Source organism: Manis javanica, chromosome 5 (genome assembly GCF_040802235.1).
Source record: "Manis javanica isolate MJ-LG chromosome 5, MJ_LKY, whole genome shotgun sequence".
Lineage (NCBI taxonomy): Eukaryota > Metazoa > Chordata > Mammalia > Pholidota > Manidae > Manis > Manis javanica.
In genome coordinates this window covers 173,858,369-173,884,822 of record NC_133160.1, presented here as the reverse complement: position 1 = coordinate 173,884,822, position 26,454 = coordinate 173,858,369, and the positions used below count along the sequence as shown (strand labels likewise).

At 42.6% G+C, this 26,454-nt stretch overlaps 1 protein-coding gene across 11 annotated transcripts in view; it reads left to right on the top strand.

Annotated features, from left to right (window-relative positions):
* LOC108410090 (TBC1 domain family member 14) overlaps positions 1-26,454 on the top strand; it is a 239,441-nt gene that overhangs the window by 73,839 nt on the left and 139,148 nt on the right. For 8 of the 11 annotated variants that reach the window (XR_012131897.1, XR_005054293.2, XM_073238027.1 and 5 more), the window contains 4 exons: positions 8,985-9,122; positions 19,730-19,796; positions 20,920-21,001; positions 23,031-26,259. Coding sequence is in view for 9 of the 11 variants with exons in the window: in XM_073238027.1 (XP_073094128.1) it covers positions 8,985-9,122; positions 19,730-19,796; positions 20,920-21,001; positions 23,031-26,259 (3,516 nt within the window). In the remaining 2 variants the exon portion in view is untranslated. Of the gene's footprint in view, positions 1-8,984; positions 9,123-19,729; positions 19,797-20,919; positions 21,002-23,030; positions 26,260-26,454 lie in introns of those variants that run through there. The other 3 variants (XM_073238028.1, XM_036992756.2, XM_036992782.2) reach the window with 2 other exon arrangements.

The window sequence follows — 26,454 nt, the reverse complement described above, 5'->3', positions numbered from 1 at the left end:
AATACCTTAATTGTATCTTCTAGCTTGGAGTCAAGCATTCTAAAAATGTACCTGTATTATTACATTATCTGAATTTGCCCATAATTAAATAAGAATAATCCCAGTAAGAATGCTAGGTAAGACTGATCACTTCTTCATTCAACAGGGCTTATTTGTCCTTTCAGCCAACTTATAATGTGTTCTTGCAGTGTATCCCCATTAGTTGAGAATTTCACCACTTGGAAAAGCTTGCATCAGCAGTGTTTCCCTTTACAGATTATTATAATCTTTAACAATAGCAACTACAAAAGTCTGACCCATCCTGGGTCCTCAGGTGTCATTGCATGTACTGTGTTTTGACATTTAGTAGATGTTAATTAAATAAACTTCACACATAAGAAATATGAAAGTAAAGTCATTCAGATGTGAAGGAAAAATAAAGAAGTCCCAGACAACTACAGATTGAACTGACCATCAGCAGACGTGCACCAAACAAATAAAAACAAATCCAACCAAACAAAACCAAAAACTATTTCCGGCAAGAATGGGAATACCTAAAGGAAGGAAAACTAGCTGTTAAAAGAATAAGACTAGTAAAAAAAAATAAGCTAACAGAGGAGAAATTAAAATAATACAAAAGTAGATTTAAATCCAAATAGATCAGTAACTACATTAAATATTAATGATCTAAATACCCAATTAAAAGGACAACATTGTGGAAATGGATGAGTAAAAAACTCAACTATTGCCATATATAAGAGCCATACTTTAAAAAATAAGGACACAGGAAATTTGAAAGTAAAAGGACGGAGAAAGAAACAAATAACTAATCAACATAGAGCTGGTGCAGCAATACTAATGTCAGGCAAAGTAAACTTGAAGAAGCATTACTAAAGATAAAAGGGGATATTTCATAATGATAAAATGGCTTATTTGCCATGAAGGTATGACAATTTTAAATTTGTATATTGATAGTAATAGTTTCAAAATATATATAAACAAGAATCAATGGAAGGAAAAGTAAATTCACAATCATAATGGGAAACAAAAAAGGAAAAAGTCAGAATAAGAATTAGTACTAATGATGAATACACAAATTCATGTCCATAGACTCCCTAAAATACCATACATAGTAAAATGGGCAGGGTAGGATGGGGTGGGTAAAATCTATTCATGGAATAAATAAAAAGTTTTGAATATAACTGCTACATTTTTTAAATGTGAATGCCCATGGCACCATGTGAATGCCCATGGCAGGGCAGGTACCAGGAATGCAGAGATGACAGGGATGATCCCTGAGGGACAGCGCCAGTTCAGGATCTGTAAGCGCTCTGGCTATGTAGAGCATGGGCACTGCCACAGGGGACAAGGGCGGTAGGAATGGCAGAAGAGATGACAGTGGAGCAGTCCTGAAGGAAGAAGAAAGGACAATGCATACAAGGTCACAGAAACAGGACGGGCCTGGTGTTCTGAGGCCAGACATGTGGGTGGTGAGGGAGCTGGTGGGGTGAGCCGGGGGAGGCAGGCGGGGGACCCAGCAAAGAACGTGGCATGTTGGCAGGAGCTTGCCTTGCAGTCCTAGAGACAGAGACCCATTGCTTTATTTATATTCAGCCTCAGTGCAGAATGGCCACACATGGTGGGGAGAAGCTGGGTGGGCAGCTGGAGGCAGGTGGACCAGTAGGGAAATTGTCACTGTTGACTAAATACTTACAGGAAAAAAATGCTTATAGCTAACCTGACCCAGTTCTTTTAAACAGTGAGAAGTGGATTATTACTGAGACCTTCCCTCAAATTCTAGCTGTATCTCTCATTCTTCAAAATTTGGCCTAAAACTTGGTCTATATTGACTTAAGGGGGGAAAAAGTCTCATATAACTAAAATTCGAGGAGCAGGACTGGGCCCAGCCTGGTTTCATCCAGAGCTGCCACCGTGTCTTTGGGCTTTTGCTCCCAGGTTGGGTTTGTGGTGAGCTCCCTCAGGGCTAGGGGCCAAATGGCAATGAGCACATGTTTCTGGCATCCTGTTCTCACTATCCAGAGGATGTGTTCCCTACAGTATCAGCAAAAACCTTTTCTTTTCCTTCTCATTTTCAAGGGCTCATTTCTGATTGGTCACATGCCTCTCTCTGAGCCAATCTTTGTGGCCAAAGGGATGAAACATGCTGATTTGTATTAAGCCAGTTAGGGCCTGCAGTTGGGGGGTGGCATTAGTCCCATTCAGACGCACCGTGGTTTTGGTTTCTCAGGCCGCTGTTAGTGGGAAGGTGTGGGAGGCAGGGGGTGGATGCTGAGCAGCCAACAATAGATGTCACTGATGCCAGCTGTATTTCAGAATGTTGTGTTCTTTTTCTTCCTCCAGTTCCCAATTTCCTTTTCGATAGAAGACAGTAAGAGAAAGTCAGTCAAAACTCTAGCATTAGTTACCTTACAGTGGTGTCTGGAAAAGTACTTGATAATAGATTCTTATTCTGAGAAGTTCTTTAGCTGTATCTTCTTTTGGTACTTGATAATTGTGTTCAGCCCTTAAGATTATGACTTTGAAAAATTATGTTTGATTTTACTGAGTATTGAGTAAATATTTAGCAAATTTTATGTTCCTGTCTAAGTGGACCTTTAATTAATATAGCATAGGAGACAAAGCATAATAGTAAATAACAGAAACATCTTGAACCATGTTTTATACTATGTTCTCTTAAAATCTGATTATTAATTCAATGCTGTTGGTTAAATGAGTCATAATGCATTCACACAGTACATAAATCTGGGAAAAAACAGAATCCAGGAGCTCTCAAATATACTAAATGGAAAGAGCAGAATACAGGAAAGTGTACCTATTGAGTTATTGTTTATGTAGTTTTTGCTACAGAGTTGATAATGTTTCTTAATGAATTCAGCCTAAAATCACAAGGCAAACAGCATGTATATGCAAAGTTGATAATGTAGTAAAGTCAGCTAACATTGTTTGAATCACAAGTTATATGACATGCTGCTTTGAACATTTTCATTCTGTCAAAAGTTAAGAAGCAAAATCCCCATTCCCATACAGATGTGCAGCAGATATGTTGTCCAAGGTCAAATTGCAGTTCCAGCAGCATTTTTTACATCTTGACACAGTACAAAGGAAGTGTTTATATCTTAAGATCTATTTAACTATTCACTTGAGAAGCTTCTACCTAACTTTCATTTGAGGGTGATTGACCTGCACTGTAAAGGCATGCTGAAAGGCAAATGTCAAGAGAAGAATCTAACATAATTTTATAAATGCCTTCTAAACAGTTGAGTTAAACTAAATAGTAAAACTCATGCTGTGGGTTAATATCAGTATATGGCAGTATGTATGTGTGAAAAGACATTTGCAAAGATGTCCTGTCAGCATTGACAGAACAGTTCAGTGAGAAAAAGAAACAAAAGACATTCAGATTAGAAAGGAAGAACCTAGACTATTCTCTGTTCACATGACATTATCTTGTTATAGATAATCATAAGTACTGAAATTTAAAAAATTCCATTTAGTATCAAAAATAATAAAATGGGAATAAATTTAACAAAAAGGAAGTAAGAGGCTTGTACACTAAAAACTACAAAGTGTCATTGAAAGAAATCAAAGAAGACCTAATAAATGGGAAAACATCCAATATTCATGATAAAAAGACAATATCACTAAGATAGCAATGCTTCCCAAACTAATCAAGGGTTCAACCCAATCCCTATCAGAATTCTGCCGTTTTTGCAGAAATTGGCAAGATGATCCTATAATTCATATGGAAATGCAAAGGACCCAGAATAGCCGGGAAAAAAAAAAAAAACCTTGACAAAGAAGAACAAATTTGGAGGACTAACACTTTCCAGTATGAAAATTTACTACAAGGCTCCAGTAATCAAGACAATTTGGTACTGGCATACATATGGCTGGATGTATGAAATGGAATTGAGAGTCTAGAAGTAAACCTTTAAATGTATGGGTAATTCATTTCCAGCAAGACCATTTAATGGGGAAAGAATAGCCTTTTCAACAAAAAGTTCTGGGACACCAGGTAGCTACAAGTAAAAGAATGAAGTTGAACTCCTACCTCATACCACATACAAACATTAACTCAAAATGGATTACAGACATGAATGAAAGAGCTAAAACTGTAAAACTATTAGAAGAAAACATAGGAGTAAAATCTTCATGACTTGGACTAGGCAGTGGTCCCGTAGATACGACACCAGAGCACAAACAGCCAAAGATGCCAGTAATTTAGACTTCATCAGAATGGAAGACTTGCGTACTTCTGAAGACATCATTAAGAGGGTGAAAAGACAGCCATCAGAATTGGAGAATATATTTGAAAATCATACCTAATAAGGGACATGTATTCAGAATAGATGATTTTAAAATGGACAAAATATTTGAATAGACGTTTGTACAAAGGAGACAATACAAATGGCCAATTAGCACATGAAAATATACTCAACATCATCAGTCATTTGGGAAATCAAAACTGTGATGAGATCCACTTCATATCCACTAGGATGGCTAAAATAAAAAACATAGACAGTAACAAGTGTTGGTGAGGGTGTAGAGAAATTGGAACCCTCAAACACTGCTAGTATGATGATAAAATGATAAAATGGAACGGCTGCTTTGAAAGATAGTCTGGCATTTCTTCCAAAGTTTGAACATAGAGTCAGCATGTGACCCAGCAGTTCTACTAGGTATATAAACAACAGAACTGAAAATACATGTCCATACAGAAACTTGTATGTGAATGTTCATAGCAGTACTATTCATAATAGCCAAAAGATGGAAACAACTCAAATGTCCCTCAGTGGGTGAATGGATAGACAAAATGTGTATATCCATGCAGTGGAATATATTCAGTCATAAAGGGCATGAAGTATGGCCCATGCTGCAACATGGGTGAGCCTCGAAAATATCACACTAAGTGAAAGAGCTGGATACAAAAGGACATATTGTAGACTTCCACTTATATGAAATTTCCGGAATAGGAAAATTCACAGAGGCAGCAGATCAGTGGTTAACAATGACTCAGGAGAGAGGGATGGGAGTGACTGCTGATTGGTCGAAGGGTTCCTTTCTGGGGTGATGAAAATGTTTTAAAATTAGTGGTGATTGTTGCAAAACTCTGTGAATTATAGTAAAGACTACTGAATTGTACAATTTAAAAGAGTGCATTTTATGGCATATGAATTACATGTCAAAGCTGTTACTAAAAAAAACATTAGCAGATGAACATCTAATTGATTTTGATGATAGTGAACACTAACTTTGAACCCCAACAAAGCAAATGTTATCTCATCCTTAGAAAGAATTCCATTTTTCTCATTAGTAGACCTGTGTTACAAAAAAACTGTACTGAATTACAGTTTGAATTCCATCAATTAAACATTGTGAAAGTATTATCTTTCTTCCTTTTTTCTGTAAAAGTAACTTCATTGTATTCTTGATTTATCCTCTTGGCCTGGAAAGCTTAAAATGTTTACTATCTGGGCCTTTACAGAAAAAATTTGCTGTCCCTGTCCCCTCACCCATTCCCTGCCCCAATCCAGCCAAGACTTCTGTTCACTCTTTACAACTCTGCCTCAGTGACCCTTCCTTCTGTAGGAAACCTTTGCTTACCACCCAGGCCAAGGACAGAACGTGCCTCTTTTGTGTTTCCTGAATGTTTTCTGTAGACCTTTATAATAGTAAACCCCATGCTGCAGTTGTGTGCTTAAGCGTGGTTTGTTGCACTAGAGTGTGTGCCCCTGGCAAGCAGGGACTGTGTTTTATTCACTCTTGTAATGCCAAGTGCCACAAGGAAGACACTGAAATGGTTGCTTGATGAATGGATGGTTCCATATTCATGTATAAACAAAGGGATGCCGGACAGGAAACATAAAGCTAATGCCAAATGCCTGTTCTAAGTTTAATCATAATTTATCAAATGACAGGAACCCTTCTCATTTCTCTTTTCTTGACTTAAAAGGTTTTCCATTAAACAAACAAAACCTTTGTTAAAGAGTATGATGTAATTACAAGAAAAATCAGAAAAATAGAATCCCCACTCACTAAGAGACAAGCTCCTCGATGACCTCTTAATCTATTTCTCTCGTATCTTCTAAAGCACACAGTGGGGGGTGTGTGTGTGTGTTTTAACCAAAAATGAGATCATACTACTGCATAAACTTCTTCTCTTGTATATATTGTGAATAGCTTTCCATGTCTATAAATATCCTTCATAATCTCTTTAATGGCAATAATATCTTATTGCCTATGACTCATAACTTATTTAACCAAGTCCTCCTTATTTGACATTTTGGGGTTTCTGCATGTTTGTCATTACTGACACCTGACTGATCAACATCACTGTAGGTAAATCTGTGTACTTTGGTGGTTATTTCCTTAGAATAAATTCTCAGACATAGAATTACTGGATCAAAGGTACATGTACATGTTTAAGATACTTCAATGTATTATCAAACTGCCCTCCAGAAGTACTGCATGTCCATGTGAAGTTTGGAAGTCCTTTTTGTCTATATAATAAAACTTCATTAGGACCTTTTGAATGTGTTACCTCTGCTGAGCTATAATACAGTTTTAGTAGAGAAACATGTTTACAAGCTCAGTAAGAAGAAAGAGCCAATCTCAGCAGCTCAAACACAAAGGAGTCCTGTTTTCAATAATTACACAAATAACTTTTCCACCTTTTTTTGTTCTGTACACTGTGACAATAAAGAAAATTATTCAAAGTTTTCTCTGCCTTCAGAAGCTTTGAATCTGCATTGTAATGGTTTGCTCTGTTCCTGTTAAAGGACAAGTCCTACCTCCAAGAGATATTGATAAGAAATGTTAGGTTTCAGGTGTAGCCCAGCCCAAACACATTACATAAATGGAAATACACTGATAGTTCTTCCTTGTCCATCAAGCACATTTTCCCTTGGAAAATGGACTTGACATCATTGAACCAGAAAATATGTTTTTCAGGTTCATGAGATCTGAAAATATGCCCAAGAAATTAAGTGAAAAGTGTGCTGATTTTGAGGAGTGCACAGGGATCTTTATTCCACTGTTATCTAGTGGCATGAGAGTAATTTTTATGTATAAGATCAAAGTAAAAATTGGGTCGTAGTGTGTGAGCTGATCTTAAAAGATCTTTTGAATTAATTATTATCATGCTTTCCCTTCCTTAACTCTTCTCAGTCATATCTGTTTTCTGAGGGCCCACTGTAGGCCAAGGCCTCTGCTAAGTAATTTTCTTAATCTTGCCATTGTCTATCTTTCTGATACTTTTTCTTGTCTGTCCACTGGTTTTAATAATAATTTATCAAATGAGAGGCTTTGTAAAAGGCAAAACAAACTTGACAAAGCAATTAAAAATATTACTTAAAGCACCAGTTTTGGGAAATAGCTAGGTAGATCTCTGTGTTGGGAATTACATAGTCAAAGAATTTTTTTTTTGGTATCATTAATCTACAATTATATGAGGAACATTATGTTTACTAGATTCCCCCCTTCACCAAGTCCCCCCCCACAACCCCCATTAGAGCCACTACTTGTCTTCTCAGTGTTGCGAAGCCCTCCCCGTGCCTCCCCCCCCTACATTATACATGCTAATCGTAAGGCCCCCTTTCTTTTTCTCCCCTCTTATCCCTCCCTTCCCACCCACTCTCCCCAGTCCCTTTCCCTTTGGTAACTGTTAGTCCATTCTTGGGTTCTGTGATTCCGCTGCTATTTTGTTCCTTCAGTTTTTTCTTTGTTCTTATGCTCCACATATGAGTGAAGTCATTTGGTACTTGTCTGTCTCCGCCTGGCTTATTTCACTGAGCATAATACCCTCTAGCTCCATCCATGTTGTTGCAAATGGTAGGATTTGTTTTCTTCTTATGGCTGAATAATATTCCATTGTGTACATGTACCACATGTTCTTTATCCATTCATCTACCGATGGACACTTAGGTTGCTTCCATATCTTCGCTATTGTAAATAGTGCTGTGATAAACATAGGGGTGCATCTGTCTTTTTCAAACTGGGCTGCTGCATTCTTAGGGTAAATTCCTAGAAGTGGAATTCCTGGGTCAAATGGTATTTCTATTTTGAGCTTTTTGTGGAACCTCCATACTGCTTTCCACAATGGTTGAACTAATTTACATTCCCGCCAGCAGTGTAGGAGGGCTCCCCTTTCTCCACAACCTCGCCAACATTTGTTGTTTGTCTTTTGGATGGCGGCCATCCTTACTGGTGTGAGGTGATCCCTCATTGTGGTTTTAATTTGCATTTCTCTGATGTATAGTCAAAGAATTTATAGTAACATGGAGGGTAATGTTGGCAGTATAATAAGTTAAATACAAAGTTGTACAAATAATGGGAATTCAGATGTGTATGTGGTTTTTTTTGTTTGTTTGTTTGTTTTTATAAAGCATATGTAAAAGCCCAAATGAAGCAGGCCAGATTGTTTGGGTTTTCACTGGTTGATAGGATTTGCTTTCTCCTTCCTGCTTTTCAGATTTTCTTTAGATTTTTATAATGGGCATATAAAATGAAGGGGAAAAAAACTTGAAATACTAACATAAAATGTTTTATATCTGTTGTTTTTTAGACTACATGATATAGAATTGGGGATTGAATCATTCAGTTGTTAACTGTTAAAGTCAGATAGTAATGTGAATACTCATTGAAGAAAAGACATTTAATTGTGCATATGGTTTAGCATTTATGCTGAAGTTTAAATAATACTTGCATTACATACAAATGTCTGAGTTGTTTATTAGTGTTTACTGTAAGTAGAAGTAGCAGATTTATCAATATCATAAATCTCAATAATGGACACCGAATGGGTCGTCCTGAAGCGCTGTGACTGGCAGTGCTCTGAGGTCTCCTGGTCTGTCAGTGTGCGCCATTCAGTGAGTGTAGAGATTTGGTAGGGGAAGGTAGATGTAAGTACGTGGGAAATAGGAGCGTTTGAAACTTGTTGTTTATGTTTAGTCTTGTTCACTGAACCTTGTCCAATCTCATTTTAGGAGAATGACATCTTCCTGGGCTGGGAAAAAGGAGCTTATAAGAAATGGGGAAAGAGTAAGAGAAAGTGCTCAGATCTAACTCTAGAAGAAATGAAAAAACAGGCTGCTGTCCAGTGTCTTCGCTCTGCTTCTGATGAAGTAGGTTTACATTTTATTAGGTTTTTAAGAGGATAAGCAAAAGGGCAGGGTGATTTTACAAATATAACAAAGACTTTACCAATATGACATTTTGACACAAAAAAATAAAACCAAATGAAACAGAAAAACAGACAGCTCATGTATTGAATATTATCACTTTTTCTTTTATGGTATTTTTCTATATATATTGAGTTTTATATAACATTCTTTTATAAGTACTATTATAATTAAAATATATACACAAAATGTTATATCCTGTTTCCCCAATTAACATGTATTTCCTCTTATTCATTTCAGTGGCTAAGTTATGTTTAATCAAATAATATTCCAACAGCAAAGTGTTCTCTATTACTGGATATTTAGCTTGTTCTTTTTTGTTAAGCTGTCTAGTCTAGAATATTTTCATGTGTGGCTTTTTCATGATCTATATTACTTCCTTTGGATACTTTCCTAGAAGTGGGATAGCAGTTCTAATGTTTTAAGAACACTGTATTTGCTTATGATTCATAATTTTTTGTTTGCTTTTTAGGAAAACTATAAGGTTATTAATCTTTTAACTCTTCATATAAAATATTTCTGTGTCCTTCAGCATCCTGAAATAAGATAGTTTCAGCATATAATCACCTGTTTAAGTTAATGCTATGCATTGTTATTTTATTGTAAGATATAATCGCTGAGGTCATAACTACTTAGAAAATCATTTCTCCTTTGCCATGTTGGTTGAGATGGTGTGGTGTAAGTTCCTTTATAATGCAAAGTTAAATTGACAGGATTCATAGAGTCACCTAGAAAGGATTCTGTCCTCCAGAAATTTCCTCCCTGAATTGTTGTCTAATGGTGTGATGTTGGGATAAGCAGCTTTGCTACGCTGATCATCTGTAGATGTTGATTCTGTCTGGCCACCACCTACCACACAGCTCTTCTAAAGCTGGGCCAGTGCTTCCCCAGCTACAGGCTCTTGTGCTGCTCAGGACTGAGAGCCTGACCCCACACGTAGTCTGGGGCCATGTTTATACCTCAGATGTTACAGTCCTCACGTCCGAAACTGCAGGCACCCATCTCTGTCCTCCCTTCATGGCTGTGCCTCTTAGGGGCCATGACAGTGAGTTACTACCCACCTCTTAGCACCTAACAGAGTGGGTGTTGTGGAAGGTACTGAGTTTTTCTTGAACTGAATTAAGCACTCAGGTTTTAAAGAGTCTCCCCCTTTTATCTTGTCCTTTTTGCTCTTCTGTTATCCTCACCCCCAACCCTTTGATTTTTTTAAACTTCTGATTTCTTGAAACTGCTGCCTCACAGGCTCTGGAATAGGAATTTGGAAGTTGCTGCCCATGTGGCTATCTTAGGTACCATTTCATCACAGTAAGTAAGAACATAGTTAACCTAGTTTAAGAAAAAATGGAAATATACGTAAAGGATACAGGCCATCTCACTGAGACAAAGTGCCGGAAATGCAGTGGCCTCAGGAGTGGCCTGAACTGGGGACCAAATGATTGGCAGCCAAAGTCATTTTTTCTAGTGGCCCACATTAGTCTCTCTGCTTCTGGGCCATTCCCTCCCTACCTCAAGTCTGGCTTTCTCTGCTTCAGCATAGACATGGTGAAAAAAGACCATTCCAGCCCCAGCCCAGCATGCCTGCTCAAGGCCAGCCCCCAGCACCCCTGGGTTAGAGAGGAGGGCTGATTGGCTGGGCTAGGGCAGGTGTCCACCCTACCACCCTGGAGGAGTTGCCTCCAGGCCCCACTCCTTAGGCAGCGGCTCTGAGAGATGGGCAGACCTCAGAGAAAGCTGAGTGGCTGGACAGTTACCCAAAAGGTGTTTTCTGTGTGACACTGAAGGAGTAGACTGGTAAAGTAATTTGGAGCTTTTAAAGGTGTTCAAAGTGCAAATGGTTTTTAAAAATCAGAGGTTAGTTCAGGTGAATTCCTTGAGCAAAATCCAAAGAAGTTTCTGAGTCATGTTTGGGAGGAAAATATGAGTATGGAGTTTTAATCTGGGAAAGGATCTTATTTCTGCTCTGGACCAAAATTGCTGAGAAATGACTAGCCTTTGACTCACCGTGAAGCTGAGTGAAAAAGCAAGGACAGCTGAAGTCATGTGTGAAAAAACGAGGGTGTGGGCACCCTGTAGTAGCTAATTCAGGACCTGCTCCTATGGCCTGAGTGTGTGTACAGTTTCTGCTGGCTGAGCATATGTGCTGGGGTGAACCTGGTGTGAGTTCTTGGTGTGAAACAACTGGAGGGAAGGATAGTGGCTTTCAGTGATCTTTGATTGTTTACATTGTTGCTTTGAAAAAATGCTTTCCTTTGCCTAGAAGTCAAAGGTAGGGTTTTTGCTTTAAAACCCATGAAGCCTAGTTGTTCTTTCTTACTCTGTCCTTCTCATTTTATAAAAATTGTTTCTCAGTTTATAAAAAATTGTTGCATTGTTTTTTCCTAATAATGATTGCTTTTAGTCTTATGAAATTAAAATAGGCTGAGGGAATGAATATGCCAGGCATCAGGAGCTGGGTATGTGCATGGGAAATGAGAGAAGGCAGGTAGTCCCCAATTCCTCTGTCCTTTCCAGAACTGCCTGCTGTTGTGTGTGTGTCAGTACATAGACCCCTTAAGCCCACTCTCCAGGCCCTTGGAAAGGACTTAAAAAGAGCCCTCTTTAGTTCGGGCCTGGACCTGTAGACAGGAATCAGTGTGGTCGTTTATGAACTGTAGGCTGTGTGTTCCCTGGCTTTTCTATCTAGAAGCTCTCTGGTAGCTTGTGTGGAAAGGAGCAAAGAGGCCCTACATACACAATTATAATGCCCATGTCTTAGCCACAGTGAATGTTTGCATATAGGTATGTTCATTTCCTAAATACTGAGGATGTTAATGTTCAAGCTTCAGTACTTTGAACCTTTAGTCCAAACTCTTTACTATCACTACCAACTGATCAGAATCAAAAGCCACTAAAAAGTTTACCACTTAATTGATTAAAATGTTAACGAAAATTACCAGGTAATAACACAGGTGATGCTATCAAATTAGGTAGATAGGTAGGTAGATAGCAGTAATGTTATGCACTGCATGTGAGGTGAATACTATTCTCATTACTTTTGTGTGCTTGTGTGACTGTTACAGATATATGGTTGTTGCCTTTCTATGAGGCATCCATAGTTACCAGACACCTCACTGCATCATGGTTTACATAGAAAGGCTGACTTCTTTGGTTCCACGTTCACATACGTGTGATGCAACACTGCCCCCTCTTTACCCATGCAACAAGTTGTGCCCCATGTTACGACACACCTCTTTTACCTGCTCAGCTCAATATTTTATGAGACACTGCCAAAACAGTATGGAAAATCGGTTAGGTCAAAATTTAATTTATACATTGATTAAATTTGGCAGCACTGTGAAGATGTGAGAACAGTAGTGAACATTTCTTTCTCTAGGACATCTTGGCCTTTCACGGGCTTTGGGGCTTGTTAGGTCCCAGCCAAAACTGCCTTTGCTAATTCCCTTCATTGGCACATGTGAGTAACATATGATTCTCTGGCTATTAATTTTCTATACCATTTTTTGCATTTGCTTTGATGGCAGTTAGTAATGGGACCTGTAAAGAGGAATGGCCCCACGGAAACCTCCCCACATGAGTACTTTCTATGAAGTGATGTTATCCTGAGCAAAGGTTTTGTTTCTGTTATCAGTGGGCATAGCATATGCCTCATACATCCAGGCCTGCCTTTCCCCCTTTTAGAAAACATGAAACAGAATGTTGAACTGTACCAACTCTTACTATTCGAATCCTCAAGATTACTCGGTTCTGTTTTCTCTATCCCCAAAGTTAGAGCTCTTTATATTGTTTGCTTGTGTTCTGTTTTTAACAATTAGTTATATTTCTGTTTTATTTTTATTGAGCTACTTAAAACTGAATCAAAGCCGGTGTTTCATCTTCCATTCTGGGAGTTGTTAGAAGATTAGAAACTTGACAGTGGCCTGTCTGGGGGGTACTAAGTCAGAGCACAGTGGTGACGCATCAGTTGCTCGCTTTGGGTGATAGCTGCTGTCCAGCCTGGGCGGCCCACGATCGTGGTTGAGGAAAGAGCCCCATGAAGGGTATATGTCCTGGGTGCCGTGGAGTCTTAGTGCAATTGCTTGTATTCTCACATTCTTTTAAGCTGCCAGTGAAGTTCTTTCTGCCACAAAAATACACTGTTCATCATAGTATTTTGCATTTGTATTGATTATATGCTGTACTGGGTTGCATATACAAAAACCATGTAAAGTATTTGATGTCAATTTACTTTCAGGGTTAATTTTGACCACATATATTGTTTCTTTACATACTGACTTTTGAACTTAACTCCTTCTTGGTAATAAGAGCATCAGAACAATAATAAGTCAACATTTATTAGGCATTTAAAATGCACAACATCCTGGTCTGGGTGCTCCATGTACATTGTAAGAGGTGACACTGCACTTCCTCCCCAAGCCGTACCCCTGAGAAGCTGTGGCTACTAAAGTTGAGAAAGCTAAGACTGCTGTTTCATAACCCTCACCTAACTGAAGCTTAGACCTCATCTCCCCTGGTGGAGATGGAAGTGAGCATTCAGGGAAGCCGTAGGCGGTCATGAGGAGGTTGGCTTTCCCTTGGAGAAGCCGTGAGGTGTGGGAGGAGTTTGGAGCAGAGGTTCAATGTGACCTGACTTAAATGCCAATAGGACCCTGCTAACTGCTGCCTTGACACTAGACTGCATGCAAGGAGGCAGATAGAAAAAGCAGTTCAGGAGCTATGACAATAGTCCAAGAAGGTTGTGGCATTGAGAACTGATTGGAGTGTAACTATATTTTGAAGGTAAAACTGACAGGATTGGATTTGGGGTGGAGAAAAAGGGAGGAATCAGGGAGATAGCAAAAGGTTTTGGCCTGAGCAAGTGCAAAGAGTGGAATTTTCATTTCTTGAGAAAAAGGAGATTAAGGAAGGAACACTAATTTTTTGGAGAGTGGGCATGAGTAAAGCTTTGCACATGTACTGCCTGGGGGGAGAGCTAAGTGGAGGCTTTGAGGAGGCACTGGGATATGCATGTCCCTGGGGCCAGTAAGAAGCTGCCGGAATGAGACAATTGGGAGCAGTGAGGCCTGTGCTGAATGCAGAGCACAAGCCTTTCTCAGCTCTAGTTGATTGTGGCCATGGCAGATGTGGTCCTGATAGTGCCAGGTCTTCTGACCTCTTTTTAGAAAAGGTGGGATGTTGGGATTTTTACCGGAAGTTCCTGAACTATCAAATGTTGTAAAGAGAGGCTCTGAGAAAGGAAACAAATGGGAGGAGCTGCGGTAATCCAAGGGTGAAATGAGCAGAAGGGCATAAAAAGAATTATGTAGGGGGTTAGGGACATAAAAACAGTGAGTGCTTGAAGGGTAGACAGGCCAGCTCCAAATGGAACAGGGAATAGAACAGCCTCAGAAATAAATTACTGTCAATCAGGTACCGTCCCCCAGGGTCCTTCCTGATGGCGTCTCTCCATCTTGCTCAGAGGTTACCACTACAGTGAACTTGGTATTTATCTTTCCTGAGTATATCTTTATACTTTCACTTAAAAGTATACCGGATAAAAGGATACACAGATGTCTATTTTGCATGTTGACTTTATATGAATGGTACCCTACTGTATGTATTTTGTAATTTCTTTTAACATATTTAAAGACTTATCAGTGTTCAGTGTTGATGATCAATAACAATATGATCCTATAATTTTTTTTCACTGCTAAATAGTTGTCCCTTATAAGACACTAAAGCCATTCATTCATCTTGTAATGGGCCTTTTTCAGTCGTTTCTGTTTCTGGCTGTTGTAAAGAGTGCAACGCGGAAATTCTCGTACACCTACTACATCGCGCACAGCGCTTTTTCTGGATCCATGCTTAGGCATCAGTGCGCTAGATCGAAGTCTGTTGTTGTTTCTTAGCCCCTTTAGCACCACAGGCTTGAGTATTTATGAACGCTACGGACCTGACCCAAAAGATATGCCTAAACTGTTCTTAACTGCCTTATTTTCTTACATGCCCTCTCATGGCTTCCACTAGAGTTTATGCTTCCTAGATTAAAAATAACCATCCTAAGTTCTGCTTTGAGGAACTTGACTATTCTTGTTAACTGAGCAGTGACATATGACACATAATATGTCCAGACTTTGAGCCCGGGCCTCCCGAACTTCTGTGCCTGAGTCTCACTCAGGAAGTTGGTCACTACAAGAAGAACACGAACGGGAGGGGAAAGAAGCCACCATCTGCAAATCAAAGTGAGAAGCAGGGCACTTTCCTGAACACCCTGGAAAGTGCGGGCTGCCTGAATCAGCACGATGCTGCTGTGGGCTGGGAGACTGAAGAGCTTGGTTTAAATGGAAATGCCTTCCTCTTTTTGTAGACGATGAAATGGAGGCTCAGAGAGGGCATAGCTTATCCGGTATGTACACAGCATGGCATCTTAGCATTCCCAGGTCATGGTCCCTGTGCTAAAGAGCAGAGGTACCTGCCCTAAGCCTTGGCTAACCAAGCTACTGGGTCATTACTTACAGCAGAGGATGACATCTGCTCCTTCCCACAGTGGATTTTACCTGTCTTTTGTCAAGAAGATGTAGATTACTTCCTCCCTGGCACATAGTAGGTATTCGGTGATAATTATCCATTAGTTACTTCTCCCTTCCTCTGTATCATAGCCAGGAGCTGCGACTCCCTGAATGGCTAGTTTAGGCTTCTATACGTGGCAGATGGGACCCAGGAGTTAGCATCCCAGGAGGGTGTGCATCCCACTGGCTAGTGTCTCACTGAGGGATCCTAGCGTTGGCCTGTGGGCAGAGCCTACCCAGGGGAGAGTGCCAGGGGACGTGGCCCCTGGCGGGCACCAGAGCACCAGGCTCTCCCTGTCTTGGCAGGTACTTTCTGGAGAACTGGAACAGACAAGTTCTGGACTTTGGGGCACTGGGTACCTCTGAGGGAAGGTATAACATAATGAAAACTGGGGACTAAATGAAAGTTGGCAGATTGACTAGTGAATCCCTGCCTCTTTCTTCTGCCGGAATGCTGAAGACAGGGCTCCTCTCCGAGGAAAAGGTTGCTTTAAAGAAGAAATACTCAAGGGACTAGATGATCTCTTAAAAATTTTAAACATAATAGAAATAAGAAAACTCAACAGAAAGGTTGGAAGATACTGCTGAGGAAATCTCCTAAAAAGCAGAACCTAAACAGGAAGAAATGGTAAATAAGAGAGAGAAAAAATATGGGAAGCCACACAGGGCATCCAGTAGCCAGCTGGTAGTCACTGTGCCCGGGTCTGCACCATCCGTCCGAGGGAGTGAGGCTGTGGCAGGTGAGTGATATAGGTAGGGCCGTGGGGGCTACCCTGGGGTAAAATTCATGCCCAGATCTTTCTGACTGTATTTTGTCACCCGTGAGTGGAACAGGCTAGGTGCCCCTGAGCATGATAGTGGTTAGGGGATTGCGGGGTTGGGTGTGAGTGCCTGTCCAGCATCTAGGGAATATCCAGTCCACATGAGTCCTCCATACAGTTAACCTTTGGGATGACTGATGCAGCGACAGAAACCTGTGAATTTGAGAGAGAACTAGGCAGAGCAGGCCAGGTTCCTGTGTTTTTGTTATGCTAGTAACTCAGATCACTAGTTGAGAAGGATGGACAGCAGAGAGGAAGGGGAAGCCTGGAAGTGTGGGATGGCAGAGTTCCCTGATGAATCTGTCATTCACTGGGGAACTCCCCAGAAGCAGTGGCCAATAGCTGCTGTGCTTGGCCTAGGCTGCCCCCCCCACCCCCCCAGTCCTCGGCGGAGTGTCTTCAAGTCCGCCCCTCGGCAGAGCAGGTGGAACAGAGGCAGCGGTGCGCGGGTCCTGGGGTTCGGGCAGAATTCAGAGCCTCTGGGTCGTCTGCATCAGGCCGGTGGTCTTTCTTACTCCTCCAGCCTCAGATTCAAATTGTACAAAAAGTTAAAGACACTTTTGAAGTGATGAATCAAAAAATGAGATTCTGGAAAATGAAAACCATATATACGAAACTTAGAAGTGGCACTGATATTCAGGTGACTAAGGATAGGCACACTGATGGGTGCATGCATGTACATCATTTTACTTATACCCCAAAAATATAAGGGAAAAGCATGGGGCTCTTGGGTTCACAATCAGGAGCTCTGTACCTCTGCCCTGCTGCCCAGGGGATGTGTGGCAGGGCAGGAAGCCAGACCCAAGGTCATTTCCTCTGAGAAGGAAGAGCTACCAGAACATACTCTGTCTCTTCATGTGTCCCTCCTGGCACGCTGGTCATTGACTGACGGACTGACTGGTAACTCAGTGAACCGTTATGCACTCTGAAGGCTGCTGACTGAATGTATCTGGAAATTGGCTGGGCACCATGTGTAGTCCACCGGTTTCCAGATTTGGAGTGCTATACCTTGAATTTTAGAGGGCTCTTAGGGTTTGCAGAGCACGTTTTCATGCTCATTTGGTACTGGGAGGTAAGTGGGCATTACCTGTTTTACAGTTAGGGGAAGTATTCACGAGCTAAGTGGTGGACTGTCAGCATCTTTTCCACCTGCAGCATGTTCTGCCTTCAAGTTGTCACTAAAATATGAGTATAATTTACTTTCTGTGTTTCTTAAGACACTGTAAGCTCCCAATATTCTTGAATGCCCTCATGGATGTGGTGTACTATTAAAATATTATTAAAATTATCTAGTAGTTTATATCATAATTTGGAAAGTGGATTCAATTTTTCATTAGCAACACTGCAGTAACATTTCAGAATACCTGCCAGGAGACGACAGGGTGCATTGCTGTTTTTGATACCCCTTTTTGTTTCTCAGTTTGCTCTTATGATAACTCAGTGGTCTAATGATTTTTAAAAACATATATAAATAGGTTGCTGCTTATCAAGGAAAGAAGACAGCCTGGTGAGTAGAGCTTGCTTTTATGCACAGAATTAAGGAGTAAGAAATGTTTCTTTCCCATTTATATATGAGAACAAATACATACATACTCCTAGGCTGCATTACTGTCCAGAGCAACTACATTTTACAGTTGTGTGGAGGTAATTTCCAAAACAAAGCTAAACAAATATCTTGTCACTAGGTCCTAATGAGCATTCTCTGTAGAAGAGTAAATGGCCGGCCATTTCAGAGTACTGGACAAAGTCGGATAAGTGACCCTTAGGTGCCCGGTGCTCTGCGCTGGAGTTGGCACTGGCTTTTGAAGCACAGTGACATAGGCTTGCTGTACAGACAGCGTGCAGCAGCGAGTCAGCTGACGCTGGTGTTAGGTTCACGGTCTGGAGGAAGTGGAATAAAACGGCCGTACCCATCACACCCTGAACATTATGGTAAGCCGAGACTTTCCGATGGAATCGTGTAGTCGGAGCAGGGTTTATGGCTGGTATCTGCTGTGGTTTCAAGGGTGTTTTTTAAAGACAGGGCAGTTCTCTTTTGGCCCGTTTCTCTGTCTCCCTCTGTCCAGTCTCCCGATTAAAAGCTGTGGTGGGATGTGGATGGAATGTGACTATCTATGTTCGCCATTAACGGTTTTCACTCTCATCTGCTTCTTGCTGCTCAGACTGTCTCACTGCAGCTTTCTTGTGGGGAAAGTCCTTAATACTTGCGCTGAGTCATTTTGAGTGAAGTGAATGGGGTAAAGTCCTATTTTTAGCCTCTCAAGGCCCCAGGAGGGCTCCAGCAGCCAGCGTGCAGGCATCACCTGCGTCTGTCTGGGTTGTGCCTGCCTCTTGACTCACTTCCACCTGAAATGAGACTTTTGGCCACTGAATAAGTATCAAGTTCCTAGAAAATAATTCAATTTCCTTGTACATTGTAATGGATTTTTCTTTGTTCCTATGAGAAGTAGAGAATTTTGAAAGTTTAAAAGTCTACGTAGTGAAAGGTGTTTTGCTTGCTCCTGTTTTCAACACTCGTTTCCCTTAAAGGTTGGTGTTCACTCTCACCCTCCCCGTTTCAGGCCCTTCCGCGCACTCTCCTTAAATTCCACCCCAGTGCTAGTGCCCTGCTCCTGACCCCTGAAAGAAACAAAGCCTTTGCGTTCACTGTCACTGAGGACATATTTTCTGTACTGCTTTTCTTGTTGCAGTCATGAGTGTTCGCTTAAAAAAAGAACAAAGTCACCTTGTTTTCTTTCGAGCACGAGCTCCTAGAGGCCCAAGGTGAGCTCCTGTGATGTTTCTTCGTAGTGCGTCTGGTGCGAGACCTTGCTCACCTAGGTACCGAAGAATAGTTCTGATGGTGACTGGCATTTAGCCCTGGGGTGCGTATTTAGGTCCTCAGGCTGCCCTCACCGCAGCATGCCATACCCCTGGGAAGACAGAAGCTGTTTCTGGGAGGTACAGTGATACTTTCACAGTTCAGCAGTAAGCGCCATTGAGTAACTTTATTAGTAAAATGTGTATGCTAAATTGAATCTACAAACCTATAGTTTTTAAACGCTTGTGTTCATTTAAATATTGATAATGTGTTTCTTTCGGAACAGGGAGATTTGGGAAGCCTCTATATTAAAACAAAAGGATAAAGATACTTGATCTTTATATGCCTGATGGTAAACTAATGTGTATTTCTGTTGCCATGCAGAGCTCTGGCATCGAGACCCTAGTGGAGGAGCTCTGCTCCAGGCTGAAGGACCTTCAGAGTGAGCAAGGTGAGGGCGCGCTTACCCCCGGGGGGAGATAGCCACAAGGGCTCTGCCTGCAGAAAGCCTTGGAAAGGCACTAAGGAGTGTCCAGCGTTCGCTGTAGGGCCAGCGTCATGCTTCATCCCCAGCTGCCCACGGCTCCCAGGTCAGCCCCCAGCAGCCACTCCAGGTGCATCCCCACCATCTGAGGAAGGACTTACTCCCCAGGTACCCTCACGCAGGGGAGACATGTCATTTTGTCTGTCTTCAAATTGAAGCCCAGGGATCAGGAGCAATATATTCTCGTCTCTCCCATCTTTACCCCCTGTGAATATCTGCCTGTTGACGTCAAGACCTCCAAAGGTGTCAACACCCATTATTCAGGTTTGGAAGGAACTTCTACCTTGACTCTAGAATTTTTTGGAAAAGCAGACTTGTTGAGCTCATCGAGTCATTTTGATTCATGAGCCCTCAGAGCTTCTTTCCCCATTTGCTGTAAACCCTTAGAATGAGAGCTCCATGTTGAAGTTAAGGACTGTGCTTTTCCTTGTCCTCTTCATGGACATTCTGTTGCCCGCCAAGCCTCGAGCCTTCCTAGTAAGAGGACAGTTTATTTCTTTGTTTTAATCCAAGTCAGTATCATGAGCTAAGCTAAGAGTATAGCCCTTTGTTTCTATTTTAGTTGATGCACAGCCCTTGCCTACCTAGATGTTAACTAACAGAGAGCTAATTATAATGGATTTTCTTTACAGATTAGTGTTAGTCAAGATGAGTCAATATAAAGTCCATGAACACAGAATTTTGTGAAAAATATTTTTGGAATCTGAACAGATGTTCTCTCCTTCTGGTGTAATTAATAAGCACACAGGGGATTTTAGTCCCCTAACTCAGTGCCTTTAGACATTTTGTCAGTGATGAGAGGAACAGCTCTCACCTTTCAGCCAGTGTTAGTGTGGTTCAGCCAGAGAATTCCCTCTAGCACACAGAAGAAATAGATTTTTATTAAAAAGACAGACTGGTATAGAGTTCTTTTTAAGCCACAAAAGCCTATTAATTTTTGGTTAAAGTTACTTGAGAAACTTTTTAAAAAACAGGAGCATTTATTAACTAGATATAAGACAAATCTTTTTGAATTTTTGTTTCATAACAGAAGAGAAGATTCACAAAAAGTTAGAGGGGTCTCCCTCTCCAGAGGCAGAATTATCCCCTACAGCAAAGGATCAAGTGGAAATGTATGTAAGATTGTGTTTGGTAATAAAGTGTGTATTTGTTAAAATTAGACTAATAACTGCTATGCCGTTTACAGTTTTTGTTTGTCGTCTTTTATTTAGTGTCATATTTTATAATTCAGGAAACATTTTTGAGCACTAATGTGTGCTTGACAAGAGAATTCACAAGCGAGCAAGACGCAAGCATTTGTGAAACGAATGAATGAAACAAGTCAGCTTGTTTACAGTCCACTCCTGTACTATCACCTGTGAAATTCACTCCAGTCCTTTGAGACAGCTGTAAGAAATTATGCTTTTCCTTGTTTTACACACAAGGAGACCAAGTTCCTACTGCTGATTACAAAGGGAATGTGGGCACATCATTGACCTTGTCAAACTTGTTTCCTAAAGATGCTCTTAGTTCTTTCTTTGTAAATGCTCAGTTTTAAAATCAACTGCCTTATAAGCAGACTTCCTTATTGTACATTTTATTTGAATCTTCTGAACTCCTAGAACTTTAGGAAAAACATTGGATTTAGCTGGTTTGTGTAGACCTGCACTGCCTTACATGGTATCCATAAGCCACGTTTGCCTGTTGAGCACTTGGAACGTGGCTGCTTCAAATTGAGATGTGCTATAAGGGTAAAATTCTCTCCAGATTTCAAAGACTTATAAAAAAAGAATATAAAATATTGCATTAATGTTTTTAAAATGAGTTATATGTTGAAATGATAATATCAGGGATCTATTTGGTTGAGTAAAATATATTACTGAGATGAACTGCTCCTGTTCCTTCTTACGGTCTTCATGGGACTTCTAGAACGTCAGAAATTGCATATGAAGCTCACAGCACATTTCTTTTAGCTCTGGTATAGACTGAAGAGGAGAGTCAGTATAGGCGCTCTGAAAACATGGCCTTTTGTCGCTTCATGTGTGACCTTGACTGTTGCCCACAGAACGACAGTCCCCTTGGTAGCCAGCCTGACTCTAGATTTTTCCTTTGGCAGCCTGTCTTCCGTGAAATCTTAAGGGGCTGCCAGTTTCCTAGCAAATTCAGAGCTCTTCTTTCCTGTTTTCAAGCCCTCTACCACCTCCCTGGACTTCCCTACCGTGCGTTTTCAGTGGTTTCTGGTCTAGATAGGCTTCAGGTCCATGTGCTCATCTTGTCATTATCCTCAAAGAGGTGCCCGTGCTTCACAGGCAGTACTCACTACACTGCTGCATTTCTGGAACACCAAGGCAGCTGTGATCTGCTGCCTTGGCCTCAGCAGCATCCCCTTCTCTGAACTTGAATACCATGATGCCCTCCCACCTCTGAGGGCCTGCTTCATGCCGGCAGGATGCTTGCCTCCCAAGAGAAAAATAATGGTAGCAACACAATAGCTTAAGGTGCTGTTTTGCCACATTTTGCATATTAATTCCTTTACTCCTTGCAACTCTGAGGTAGATACTATTATTATTCCCATTTTGTAGGCCACAGGGAGGTCAAGTAACATGGCTGAGGTCACATGGCTAGTAAGTGGCAGAAGGAGGGTTCAGCCTCAGGGAAGGGGGCGACGGGGCTCATATTCTCAGCAGTTTGCTCTCCAGCTTCTCAGCTGCATCTGTTTCAATGCTCACAACAGCCTTGGGAGGTGAGTCCTAGGACCACCACATCAGCTTGAATCACAAGTACAGTAAGTGGCCAAGCTGAGATTCAAATTCAGGTATTTCTTATCAGGGGATATATTACATTCTTCCCATTACATTGTATTTGTCATTTGTGACTTCTTAATCAAACTTCAAACCTTTAAGATAAAAACTGTTATCTTACATATCTTCTAAATACTTTTATAGTGCTTGTCTCCATGCTGAACATAATAATGTGCTTGACACGTGGGACTAAATGCAAAGCATATTTTACTGTACTGTTAACTTTTCTGAAGTCGATCCTGGGTGATGGAGATGTAGGCTCTACTGAGATGAAGTATCCCATTTCTCCAGTGGCTAATGTTGTTTTATGAGAGCCAGTACATCTCAGTGCCCACTTTTGAAGTCTTCCCTCTGTTTTCAGGTACTATGAAGCCTTCCCACCACTTTCTGAGAAGCCGGTTTGCCTGCGAGAGATCATGACCGTGTGGAACAATTCCAAAGCCTGCGCCTCGTCCAGCCCTTCCTCGTCCGCAGCCCCTCCGGCCAGCACGGACACGTCCTCCCCCAAGGCCTGCAACAGCGAGGGCGAAGCCACCGAGGAGAGGGACGCCGAGGCGTCCAGCGCTGTGCCCGGCAAGACCCAGAGCCAAGGTAAAAACGAGAAGGAGAACAAGCTTAGTAACGGCACAGCCGAGGAGAAGCCTGCTTCGTACAAGAAGCAGATCCGACATAAACCCGAAGGAAAGATGCGCCCTCGCTCCTGGTCCTCCGGCTCGAGTGAAGCAGGCTCAAGTTCAAGTGGGCATCAGGGGCGCTCGAAGGCGTCCGCCACGGGCGTGAAAGCGAGGCCCAAGGCCCGGGAAGTCCGGAGCAGGAGAGGGCGGAGCGGGCCCGGCAGGGGCGCCCACGCGGGGGGCCGCGGCCCCGCCCGGCCGCCGTGCCGCCGGGGCAGGGGGCCGCCCAGGGCGCCCGGCAGGGGAGCCCCGGCGGGCGCGGAGGGCCCGGGGGCCGCGGGCGGGAGCGACGCGGAGTTCAAGGAGCAGCCGCTGTGGTACACCGAGCCCATCGCCGAGTACTTCGGCCCCCGCGGCAGGAGGAGCAAGCTGGAGACCACGTACCGGGCCAGGCAGGGCGCGGGCGGCCCCGCGGCGGAGCCGGCCGAGGAGGCGGCCGGGCCGGCGCGCGGCCTGTGTGTGGGCGGTGGCCCCGCCCGCAGGACGTACCTCGCGGCCGGGACGTTCGTTGACGGCCGTTTCGTGGAAATGCCCGCAGTGATAAATGAGGGTATCGGCCTCTCGGGGACCGCGTTCCGTCCTCCCCCGGAGGACACCACGTACTGGGATGATATTCATCTGTCCGGACTAACGCACTTCTATGAAGTGGATATCGACCAATCCATGTTGGATCCCGGTGCCTCAGAAACAGTGCGAGGGGAAAGTCGGATTTTGAATATGATTCGACAAAAAAGCGAAGAGAGAACGGATTTCGAGGCAGAATGTTGCATAGTGTTAGATGGAATGGAGCTGCAAGGGGAACGTGCAATATGGACAGATTCCACCAGCCCTGGGGGCGCCGAGGGCTTCTTCCTGCAGGACCTCGGCCATCTGGCTCAGTTCTGGGAGCGCTGCTCATCCAGCTCGGGGGACGCCGACGGGGAGAGCGCCGGGGGCGATTCCCCGGCCCGACTGTCTCCGGTCTCGGGCAGCACGGGGCTCGATCCGCATTTGCTCGCTGGCGATCAGGAGCTCTTTTCAGATATTAATGAAGGATCTGGCATAAACTCTTGTTTTTCAGTGTTTGAAGTGCAATGCAGTAATTCTGTTTTACCATTTTCTTTTGAAACACTCAACTTGGGAAATGAAAATACAGATTCCAGTGCTAATATGCTTGGGAAAACACAGTCTAGATTGCTAATATGGACCAAAAATAGTGCCTTTGAAGAAAATGAACACTGTTCTAATCTTTCAACAAGAACTTGTAGTCCATGGTCCCATTCAGAAGAAACACGTTCAGACAATGAGACATTAAACATTCAGTTTGAAGAATCCGCACAGTTTAGTCCAGAAGAAATTAGTTATGTAGTTCCTCCAGTCTCGTCAAATTATGTAGATGAAGAACTTCTAGATTTTTTGCAAGATGAAACTTGCCAGCAAGACAGTAGAACTTTAGAAGAAATTCCTTCGTTAGTTTTCAAAAAAAAGTCCAAACTAGAATCTGTCTGTGGTATTCAGCTAGAACAAAAAACAGAAAACAAAACCTTTGAAACTACACAGATGCGTAGTGAAAGCAGCCCACGTGGAGACGGCTACAGCTCAGGGGTTATCAAGGACATCTGGACGAAGATGGCAGACAGGCATTCTGTAGCTACGGTGGAAATAGAAAGAACGGATGGTGAGTTGTTTTCAACAGATGTCAGTAGCTGCTGCTGCTGTTTGGACGCCGAAGCTGAGGTGGAGGGTCTCCGGGAGCCTCGTAAGGCCGTGCAGAGGTCGGAGTACCATCTGTGGGAGGGGCAGAAGGGGGGCCTGGAGAAGAGAGCTTTTGCTGCTGACGAGCTGGCCCAGGCGGACGGTGGAGATTATACGACGCCCTCCAAACCTTGGGATGCGGCCCAAGATAAAGAGAACGCATTCATTCTTGGAGGAGTTTACGGAGAGCTCAAAACCTTTAGCAGCGATGGGGAGTGGGCGGCTGTGCCCCCCGGCCGCACGAAAGCAGGTCTGTCACAGCGCGCGGCCTCCGACGTCGTGGCGGTGGCCGGTGCAGACGTCTTCATGACCCCGGGAACCAGCTTTGCTCCGGGCCACAGGCAATTACGGAAACCCTTCGTGTCATTCGAGCAGAACGACCAGCTGAAGAGTGGGGAAAATGGATTAAATAAGGGATTTTCTTTTATCTTCCATGAAGACTTACTAGGAGCTTGTGGTAACTTTCAAGTTGAAGATCCTGGACTTGAATATTCATTCTCTTCCTTTGACTTAAGCAATCCATTTTCGCAAGTTCTTCATGTAGAATGTTCATTGGAACCCGAAGGGATTGCATCGCTCAGCCCTGGTTTTAAGCCGAAATCAATCCTCTGCTCTGACCCGGACAGCGAGGTTTTCCGCCCCCGCACATGCGGCGCCGACAGAACCCAGTACCGGGCGATTCGGGTCTCTCCTCGGACTCACTTTCGCCCAATCTCTGCATCTGAATTGTCCCCAGGAGGAGGAAGCGAGTCGGAATTTGAATCGGAGAAAGATGAAGCAAATATTCCCATTCCTTCTCAAGTTGATGCATTTGAAGATCCACAGGCGGATCTCAAACCACTGGAAGAAGATGCAGAGAAAGAAGGCCATTACTATGGGAAATCGGAGCTCGAGTCTGGAAAATTCCTTCCCAGGTTAAAAAAATCCGGAATGGAAAAGAGTGCTCAGACATCACTGGATTCCCAGGAGGAATCAGCTGGGATTCTGCCCGGAGGCAAGCAGAATCGGTGTTTGGAATGTAGCTTGAATGAGTCTCTGGAAATTGATTCAGAAAGCTCAGAAGCAAATTGTAAGATAATGGCACAATGTGAGGAAGAAATTAATAATTTTTGCAGTTGTAAAGCAGGTTGTCAGTTCCCTGCTTATGAAGATAATCCAGTTTCTTCAGGACAGCTGGAAGAGGTATGTGTGTGTGTGTGTGTGTGTGTGTGTGTGTGTGTGTGTGTGTGTGTGTGTGTGTCGGTATTTGAAAAAAGGATTTCATCAGGCTCTAATCCAAGAACAGCCATATCAGGCAATAAAAGATAGGGTTAAATTACTGGGTTATTAGGTCAAATGCCTTAAAACTTAGCATTCTTACCATTTTACATAAGGACT